The sequence below is a fragment of the Trachymyrmex cornetzi genome, unplaced genomic scaffold (genome assembly GCF_001594075.2).
Source record: "Trachymyrmex cornetzi isolate Tcor2-1 unplaced genomic scaffold, Tcor1.1 scaffold1017, whole genome shotgun sequence".
NCBI lineage: Eukaryota > Metazoa > Arthropoda > Insecta > Hymenoptera > Formicidae > Trachymyrmex > Trachymyrmex cornetzi.
This window is the reverse complement of record NW_017295562.1, coordinates 161,578-170,986: the sequence shown is the minus strand read 5'-3', so window position 1 is coordinate 170,986 and position 9,409 is coordinate 161,578. Positions and strand designations below refer to the sequence as shown.

The following is a 9,409-nucleotide window of genomic DNA, read 5'->3' as shown; positions in this document are numbered from 1 at the left end:
CTTTATAAAGATATATGCAAATTTTCTTAAACTTAGTTATATAATGCCGATCATACAACTTATTTAAAATAAAAAATTTTAAATAAGTTTCAGAAACTATTTAAAATATAAAATCGTAGGAATCGGTAAAAAAAATTGATACGACTTATTTAAAATAAAAAATATAAAATAGATTCGAAATACTTATTTTTAAAACGCTAATAAGAAAAAGGCCGGGATGGCCGCTCTCAGGTTTCTCTCTGGCGATGCTAACAAAGATAGTTATATGACGTTGTTGAAAAGGGGATCAAGGCAATTGGAGATATCCATCCATATTTTTTTCAAACATATCTTAATAAATAACTTAAAAATTATTATCATCCATATTTGTGGGAATAATCACGTGCTCAATATTTTAAATTAAATGTAATTTGTGTTGGCAATTAGATATTCTTCAAAATATTGAAGACAAAACAACGATAAAATTTTGTTTTTATTTTTATATTTTAAATATATATACATTTAAAATCATTTCTTTTTTTTAATATAAAATTATAACTTCCCTGCTTAAAATTATCATTTCTTTTTTTAATATAATAATTGTACAACTACTTTTACCGTTACATTTCAAAACAATGATTTGACAATGACGTTGCAATTTTTATGACGATAAAGCGATGCACATTTCAAGTATGAATTACTTCTTTCAATAAATAATGCGTAACGATGACAAGTTACTTTTCAAAAGTAATATTTTTTCTAATCTTAACTTTTAAATTATCACTTTTGTCATAAAAAAATGCAACGTCATTACTAAATCTAAACATACTAAAATGCTATTGTTTTAAAAAATAACGACAAAGCTAACGATAAAAGTAACTTCCCATCTCTGATTTTAAGTATACCAAATGACGATAAATGACGTTAGCTTGATTGCTGAGATGTACATGTTCGAGCATTTTTAATGAGGGGATGTGTATAATTTTATAATTTAAGATAATTCGAAAGTGAATAAACTGCTTGGGTGCAAAATGTATTTATTTAATCATGTTGTATACACGAATTAAATCTTGCTCAATATATGCGTATACGTATTTGTCAGTTATGAAGTTTATAAAAATTATTTTCGACATAGAATAGAACTCATAAGGATTCATGACTGACTTTGCACGATTCAACAGACGAATCATCTACGTAATGATTACGAGATCGTATATACAGAAAATAACAATAATTAGAATATAAAGTTACACACATATATACATATATATATTATATATACATATATGTATATGTATACTTTTGTATAACAGCTATACAGAATAAGATTCTGTCGTATAAAAATTCTGTATAATAAAAATTTCTAATAAAATTGTAAGATACAAATATACATTCTATACCCATCTTCCCATATTGTGACGTAGTACAATACAAAACATATACTTATCTCAATGATTATTGAAAGATAAAGCAGAAAGATACGTAGCTATACTCGAATGTAAAATATATCTTGACAAGTATTGTTAAAAAAAAAGGGATATTTATCACAGTAGTCTTGATTCGCGTTTCGCTCGTACGCTTTCCTAAGTATGAAACATCTGCCCGATGATGGAGAAATTCCTGACGGCGGAACTCATTTCAGAGATGTCAACATTCGGATGCAGACCTGGTGAGACAACTGTGGTTGCGTTAGTCGCTGCATGCGCGTTCATTCGCTGAACATTATCCACGTAGTCTTTGTTCGCCTGTACATTCAGAGTACTGTTAATTACGTTTAGGTGAGCCTGAGGCAGCGTAGTGATGATAGGAGCGACAACCGAAGAAGTGGACGCCACGGAAATGCCGCCGGTGGTCTGAGGGGATTGACTGTAGGAAACCTGTTGTTGCTGCTGTGCATTTTGTACAACTCCCGACTGATAATTACTGAATTGCGCCTTGCATTTCTTCTCATGTACGAATAAACTGCCAGAATGGCTGTACGCGGTGCCGCAGATCTTACACGCGTACGGTTTCTCGCCTGTGTGCGTGAATCTGTGCTCCTTCAAGTACTTCAACCGACGGAACGATTTGCCGCAGGTCTTGCAATGATAATTCGCCTCGCCGGTATGCGTGGTGATGTGAGCCTTGAGGGTGCACGATTTGGCGAAAGCAGCGCTGCAGTATTGACAGACGAACGGTCGATCGCCCGTGTGAGTCCTCTCATGATTGATGCAATTCGAGTTGGACGTGAACCCACGGCCGCAGTACTTGCACACGTGCGGCTTGTAACCCGTATGTGTTCTCATGTGGAACATGAGGCCAGTATTCTGTCGAAACGTCTTGCTGCATATATGACACAGAAAACGCTTGAAGTTCGCGTCCTGCTGCTCCTTGGCGCGCTCATGAATTCTCAGATGTTTGTGCAGCTTAATCTCCTTCTCGAACGACTTGTTACACTCCTCGCAGGTGTACGGCTTTGACTTTTCGTTGCCTTTCTCCTGATCCTTGTACGCGCAATTACACACGGCACCGCAACTCGTGCAGTACTCGTTATGTCCGCCGTGCGCGTTCATTTGATGTTTCAACAAGGACTTCTTCGTGTCGTATGATTTTCCACAGATTCTACACGGGAAACCCTTGCCCTCGTTATCGGAATCCAGTTCCTCTCTTATCCAGGTGTTTATCAGCTTGATGGCCGACTTGTCGTCAGGCGGTTTCTGCGGCTCTGAACACATCTTGGTTTCGTCGTGACCATACCGATCCATGTGGCTCTTCAGCCTATCCTGTCGGAAGAACTTCATGTTGCAAACATTGCAGACGTATTTCTTCTCCTCGTGTACCAGCAGATGACGTTGAAGCGACCTTTCGGTACGATAACTCTTGCTACAGTGTTTGCAATTGAAGAGCGACGCGTCGTCAAAAGACTCTGTCTTGTCATCGCTGGAGTCGCTGTTTACCAAATCCGAGTCTCTTAGTTCCACTTTTGTATTATTACGTTTTCGTAGCTCTCTCGTATTGCCGTTGTTTGCACTTTGAAATTGTCCATCATGTGCTACTTCTTCGTCCTCGTCCAGCGTGAGAGACGTTTCGAAAGACTCTGGATTATTTTCCAATCTTCTCTTGTCCCGTATCTCCTTCAGTATAGAGAAAACGTCCTTAGGATACGCCTTCTTGTGAGTATTCAGATGCCTGACCATAGTGTCGATCTTTCTGAAACTCTTGTTGCAGATTTTGCATAACACCGGTTTTGGCTTCTCCTTTGCTCTGTGCAGATTAATGTGCTTATGCAATTTATCTAGACAGAAGAATTGCTTATCACAGCTATCGCATTTAAACTCTTTATCGTTATGAGTCGATGTGTGTCTATCTAAGGACTTTTTACTGGAATAAAATCTATCACATTTTTGACATTTATATTGCAATTCCATTTCGGACGCTCTGTCCATCCTGCCGTGAACATTTCTCGCCTTCGTTTGATACTCGCTATCGCTGCTGTCGCGTTTGACGTTTACGCTCTTTTTGATGTATCGTCTCTGTCTCTCTTTATAATTCCTCAAATTTTCTATAGACGTGACCCTTTTAAACATTAATCTTCTCGTTCTATAGCCATTCTCGTTTCTCGTTCTATTAGCTATTTTGTCATGTTCTACTTGTTTATACTTACTACCACAGTCTAAATCTACTTCATTGTCTACTGAAACATTCTGCTTGATTTGATCAAAAGCATCTAGTATTTGTTCTTGTCTCATAACATTTGATTGCATAATGGTTTTCTCTATATCAACTTCATTATCTGCACTTAACTCTATATTGTCACTCGAACTGATTGCATCCAAGATAAAAGATTGGTCAGTTTGACAACGCTGGTCCTGCAAAGCAAAAAAGATATATGTCAGCCCGAACACTATTAAAATTATTATTTTAAAACAATTGTATTTTCAATCATATAAATTATCCAAATGCTTCGGTTTAAATTAAATCGTTATTATCAGACTTGTCCCCTTCTCTATTTAATTAATTGTTAATTCCCTGAGCCAGTTAGCTACTTATTATAATTTTATTCATATAGAGATGAAAATACTTTTGTTGGAATGCTGGCAATGCTTGTTTTTAAGGATTTCCCATACAACTTCCTGAGTTCTACGTCTGCTTTTTGACATTGTTTCCTCAATTCGTAGGCGACGTTGACTTTCACCACGCATTCAAGGCAGATACTAGTCGGCAGGCCATCGTCTTCCAGAACCTGAATAAGAAAAGAGATCGTCTCGTATTTTGCATGCAAAATAAACAGAAGGCGCAGGTGGAAAACAAACCTCCACGCCGCAGCATAGCTGCAACTTCTCGGACAACCCGGATGGGCTCTCCGGATCGTCCCATGTCCTGCGGAAGATGCACTGGTTGTTGTGATCCACGGTCAGGCAGACGCGGCAGAGGCTGGTGTCTGAATTCGTCAACATGCCGCTGTCAATCTGCATGGAGACCGACATGTGCGGACGAGCTTCCTCTCTCCTCTCCGTCGTCGTCGTTTCCAGAGGGAACGCGAGCGCGCTGAACGTTCGTCGAGCGTTTTCACGAGCTCGGCGAGCCTCGACGCGACATCATCATCGGGGACTCCGCAACCCGCAACACTGGCCGTCACGATCGTATACAAGCACACACGTCGTCAATGTCGTCACTGCTTTTTCTCTTTTCCTGGTGACTGCGTCCCTGGACGCGGCAGCTTTATCAGCGCGATCTGCTGTCGCTTGCTCGAACTAGAGGTCTATTTTCTGTGGCTGAACCAGTGTACACTTTTGGAACTTAAAGTGAAATAGGTATATGTTTGATTAGTTGTCGAAAGCGAGAAAGAGACTTCTAGTGCAGTCTAGTGCAGGAACAGAAATAGACCATAGATTGTCACGGTTTGCTGATCAGCTCGACAGTTTGACATTTCAAGGCATGTTGTAGCTGACGTGCCTCCGTTTATTCCGTTTTGTTAGAAGACTGTTATTCTACCATCGTTATGCCTGTAAGTCCTGATACTTTGTGTCAACGCAAGCAATGTTTCAAAATAAACGGCAATACTAAAGGGCGTTACCCAGTTACCATAACCAAAGTGCAGTCTCTTCTTTTTCAGCCTAGATTTTTGCTATAATTTTTTCTTTTTTTGTGAAATATTCATTAAATTAAAAATTTTCGCGTACATATTAAATTATAATTGGGTGACAATTTTTAAAGACAGAATAATAATGTAGAGCCAACTTGCAGTCTATTCGTAGTCAGTTCTTATTTTAAGACTGTCTTAAGTAATGTCTGAAGACGCTAATACAGCCCTCTTGATTGGTTGTGATATCTTAAGACTGTACTTAAGACAGACTTAAGAATCCACTATAAATATCAGCTTGATTGATATTCGTAGTCTGTTACTTATCTTTTAGACTCTTAACTAATTTATTCAACAATTTGTCTTAATTTAAGACTGTCGTAAGATACTAATATCGCTCTGATTAGTTCATAACATTTTAAGACTACTTAAGACAGTCTTAAACCTAAGAATTGACTACATAAATACTGACTACAGAGTACAGATCCATATTTGTATCTTAAAACGTTACTTAGAATGGTCTTAAAATAATCACGAACTATAAATATCAGCCTATAGTAATCTGATTAGATTAGTCATCCACCTCATTTGTAATATCTTATGTACTTCATGTTTTATACATTGCTTATAATATTTTAGGCGTATCACTCAAGTTTCACAAAGAGCCATGGCACTATTGGAAACATGGCACTGCTGCCAATCAAAACCACATTCAGGGGTCCTGCACCTCCTTTTAACAACAAAGAACAAGATATCATTGACGAGGGGTTATATTTCTTCAAAGCAAATGTATTTTTTAGGACATATGAGATTAAGGTAATACATTTAAAAGTTCTATTCTATCGTGAGACAGTATAATTCCTGTATATATCAAACTATGCTTTTATTGTAGAGCGAGGCTGACAGAGTTTTAATCTATATCACTCTATTCATTACTGAATGCCTGAAGAAGCTACAAAAGTGTGCGACTCAACCACAAGCTATAAATGAAATGTTTTCCCTTGCTATCTCCAAATTTGATATTCCTGGCGATCCCGGCTTTCCATTGAATTCAGTATATGCCAAACCAAGCAGTCCTGCTGAAGCTGGTAAGTAGTAAACTTATTGTTTGGAAATTAACGACTAATATAATAAGATATTTCTAGACAATACGATATTACTTTCAATTTTAGATCTTATGAGGCAATATCTTCATCAAATTAGGCAGGAAACGGCTCTTAGAATTGTTGAAAAAGTATATGGCGAGGATGGGAAACCGAGTAAATGGTGGCTCTGTTTTGCGAAAAAGAAATTTATGGACAAGTCACTTTCTGGACCCGGCCAATGAGTTATTTTCCTTGCGTTGTTTTAAATATGTGCATAATTAAAAAATAAATCGGTTAAAAAAATCATTATCTACTGTTTTTCCATTACATTTTCTGCTTAAGATTTCTTTACTTAAGATTCCATGGGCACAGAAAGAGAAATCGAAGAAATTAGAATTTTACAAGTTTTAGGAAAGAGATATTTATTTTTTTTACAGGATACGTCACGATATCGATACCAAGTAAGCAATAAAATGATGTATCTTGCATAGTGGAGGTCACAAACAAAATAATTATCGCTTTCTGCGGAGAGACAGTGTGTTTCGTCTCTTCCAGGCCGCACGACGCGAACCACCGATCGTTTGCGAATAGCGATGTCCTTTGCCTAATCCACGAGAACTTCTACCGGCGGAAGTCTTACCACGGAGCTCACGGTGCTTATGCACCGCATTGCATACCCAATTTACCTTAGGATCATTACGAATTGCCTGAAATAAAATCAGGAAACGATAAAAGTATATATGACGAACAAATCTTTAAAAAATAATTTTCAAAATGTATGTTGTGTTCAGACATCCAAGGAAGATAAAGAATCATGTGTTCATTCATTGGTGATATAAAATATCATCATATTGTCAAATAAAAAAAAGTATTTCAGATATCAGTTCGAACATAATAATAATAAAATAATTTTACTTTTTAAGGATAACAAAAACTATAAATTTGTTTTGAATATTACCTTGTGAGCAGGATCGATCAGAATAACTTCATAGTATTTGTACGAAGAGTCTTGGGCTACCCAGTAACTGTTCAGCACTCGCAAGCCACCACAACGGCGGCCAACGCGTTCCTGCAAGAAAGCATTGTTAGTGAAAAATCCTAGTGAAAGACTGTTAATCCTCAAATTAATAATAATTTCAGACATCCAAGGAAGAAAAAGAATCAATGTTTTTCATTATTAACAAATCTATCATCATTTTTAGAAATACACAAATGTAAAATAAAAAAATTTTTTTAATAAATATTAATGAAGCTAATTTCTGTAATTGAAATGTCTATGATCAGAAGGTACAACTGCTTCCCCATTTTAAAGTAAGAGTGGTGCATGGTACAATTCATCATATGTGATTTCTACAATCTTTTTATGCTACTTAGCTCTTGTATTCAAATATCTTACCTCAGCAACTGACTGTAGTTTCCTGGTTGGTTTCAACTGATTGACACCATGGCTCTTGGGCTTGCCATAAGTCGCACCCTTAGGAACTGGACGCTTGCGTCCACCGCGACGTACACGGATTCTGAAGATAACAAAACCTGTACAAAAATAAAATTTTGCATTTATTCTCCATTTAAGATTATGTACACATAAAATTAATTTATCAAATATATCAGTAGATGTAGTAGGTATAATTCTCTCCACAAAACTGTCAGAGTGGTGCAAGTACAAATCATCAATTAATTTTCACGTAGAGTCATGCAAAATCACTTATGTTCTGGTATCAGATATAATAAGGCAGTTAAAACGATGTCATTATATTACATTGAAGAATTGCTTATTGATTTAAATGTAAAATAAAATTTATCAGCCGTAAAGCCAGTTTTCATAAAATAAGTTTCGTAAAATAAGTACAAAACATTTAAATCTAAAAGAAGCAATACAGTTTGGCAAATTCATGTTTATCTATAACTACCTATAAATTATCAGAATATGCATTAGTCGATATTCATATCCATTCTTATTTCAAGACTATCTTAAGTAATGTCTTTAGATGCTAATACAATTCTGATTGGTTCATGACATCTTAAGACTACTTGAGACAATTTTTAATATAAGAACCAAATATGAATACTGAATAGAATCACTGATTTCAAAAACAAAGATTTTCCACTGTTATATGCCTGAGATAAAAACATCTTGTTGGAAAAGTATTATTAACTAAACTTTATACTTGTTCTTTTTAGCTGAACTTTTTGCATAGTTCATCTGTCCTCTTTTTTTTCCATATTGAAGAAAAAAGTAAAAGGTGAACCAAGTAAATTCAGCTAAAAAAAGAAAGAACAAGCCTTTGACTCAGTATATTTGAGTATTCTCAAATTGATATTTTCATACGAAAGCATGTTTCCTATCTGGCAAAGGAATGGTGATGCTTACCTTGCTTGGCTTTGTAACCCAAACGACGGGCCTTGTCTGGTCTCGATGGTCTAGGAGCACGATGCATCTTGGTCAACTGGCGGTACTGCCAACATCTGACACGCAACAAGAAGCGGAGCACATCGCTCTGCTTTTTGCGATAGAGCTCTTGCATATACTTATATGCACCCATCGCGAATCCCTAGATACAAATAAGATGATTAAACAATGCATTATTCATGATTTCTACTATGAGAGTTTTATATTAACAATTCCTTTTTTTTTTTCTAATGAAAGTATAAGCATTTAAATCGTTATTTTCGTCGGAGATATGTCGCGAAGTCGGTCCGGAGGAGAGAAACATCGAGCACGAGTGCGGCAGGCATCCTCGAGGTTAACGTTTTCATCGCAATGAATATGATAGATCAACGGGAAGGTCTATGAAAAATATGAGAGGATCTCGAATTGGGAAGCCTGGCGAACAATCTGCCCATATTCCGACGCCCGTAAAATCAAGGATGATTGTAATAAAACGCGATTCGAATCATACATCACTCACCCCACGCGAGTTACAACAGAAGGAAAGAATCTGGCTTATGTTGAGGGAGCCACTTTATTAAGATGGCGCGTTCGTTCTCCACGTCACGTTCAGAGACCTCTACAACGCGGGACGAGAATCGCGTTTGCGAACATCTGTCGATATCCGGAACAAAATGGAATAAAATGGCAAAACATAAAATATCTATACATATATTTATAATTACCTAAATAGCAGAATCTGAAGAATTTTTTTAGTCTCGACACTTACGAAATAAATTCCTGTTTCGTCCCATTTCTATTCTAAAAGTATTTTTGAGGATCCCAAAAGGTTTCACTTTTATATTATCGATTGTGAGCTCTTTTTCAGATTCTATTCTTTTTTTTTATTTCTTA

The 9,409-nt window shown here is 36.6% G+C and overlaps 3 protein-coding genes across 3 annotated transcripts; 1 reads left to right on the top strand and 2 right to left on the bottom strand.

Moving 5' to 3' along the window:
• Positions 1–1,392: 1,392 nt before the first annotated feature.
• Positions 1,393–4,702, bottom strand: LOC108758153 (zinc finger protein 568). The gene is made up of 3 exons (XM_018502963.1): positions 4,272–4,702; positions 4,040–4,201; positions 1,393–3,827 (listed from the first exon to the last, which is right to left on the bottom strand). The coding sequence occupies exons 1-3, from the start codon at positions 4,443–4,445 to the stop codon at positions 1,563–1,565; spliced, it is 2,601 nt and encodes an 866-aa protein (XP_018358465.1). The 5' UTR covers positions 4,446–4,702; the 3' UTR covers positions 1,393–1,562.
• Positions 4,703–4,832: 130 nt separating this feature from the next.
• Arpc3A (Actin-related protein 2/3 complex, subunit 3A) lies at positions 4,833–6,439 on the top strand. The gene is made up of 4 exons (XM_018502988.1): positions 4,833–4,966; positions 5,681–5,857; positions 5,934–6,129; positions 6,214–6,439. The coding sequence occupies exons 1-4, from the start codon at positions 4,961–4,963 to the stop codon at positions 6,366–6,368; spliced, it is 534 nt and encodes a 177-aa protein (XP_018358490.1). The 5' UTR covers positions 4,833–4,960; the 3' UTR covers positions 6,369–6,439.
• A 143-nt stretch (positions 6,440–6,582) lies between these two features.
• RpL15 (ribosomal protein L15) lies at positions 6,583–9,112 on the bottom strand. Its single transcript, XM_018502973.1, has 5 exons — positions 9,036–9,112; positions 8,498–8,678; positions 7,523–7,659; positions 7,085–7,195; positions 6,583–6,833 (listed from the first exon to the last, which is right to left on the bottom strand). Exons 2-5 carry the CDS (start codon positions 8,667–8,669, stop codon positions 6,639–6,641), a joined length of 615 nt encoding a protein of 204 aa, XP_018358475.1. The 5' UTR covers positions 8,670–8,678; positions 9,036–9,112; the 3' UTR covers positions 6,583–6,638.
• Between the last annotated feature and the right edge of the window lie 297 nt (positions 9,113–9,409).

Excerpts from the sequence above, each read along its gene's own strand:
- LOC108758153 (XM_018502963.1), bottom strand. The coding sequence starts at position 4,445 with ATGTCGGTCTCCATGCAGATTGACAGCGGCATGTTGACGAATTCAGAC. Across the intron at positions 4,202-4,271 it reads AGCTATGCTGCGGCGTGGAG|GTTCTGGAAGACGATGGCCT; the intron begins GTTTGTTTTCCA and ends TTTCTTATTCAG. Across the intron at positions 3,828-4,039 it reads TTGCCAGCATTCCAACAAAA|GACCAGCGTTGTCAAACTGA; the intron begins GTATTTTCATCT and ends TTTGCTTTGCAG.
- Arpc3A (XM_018502988.1), top strand. Across the intron at positions 5,858-5,933 it reads TTAGGACATATGAGATTAAG|AGCGAGGCTGACAGAGTTTT; the intron begins GTAATACATTTA and ends CTTTTATTGTAG. Across the intron at positions 6,130-6,213 it reads AAGCAGTCCTGCTGAAGCTG|ATCTTATGAGGCAATATCTT; the intron begins GTAAGTAGTAAA and ends TTTCAATTTTAG.
- RpL15 (XM_018502973.1), bottom strand. The coding sequence starts at position 8,669 with ATGGGTGCATATAAGTATATGCAAGAGCTCTATCGCAAAAAGCAGAGC. Across the intron at positions 7,660-8,497 it reads GGGTTACAAAGCCAAGCAAG|GTTTTGTTATCTTCAGAATC; the intron begins GTAAGCATCACC and ends ATTTTTGTACAG. Across the intron at positions 6,834-7,084 it reads TGATCGATCCTGCTCACAAG|GCAATTCGTAATGATCCTAA; the intron begins GTAATATTCAAA and ends ATTTTATTTCAG.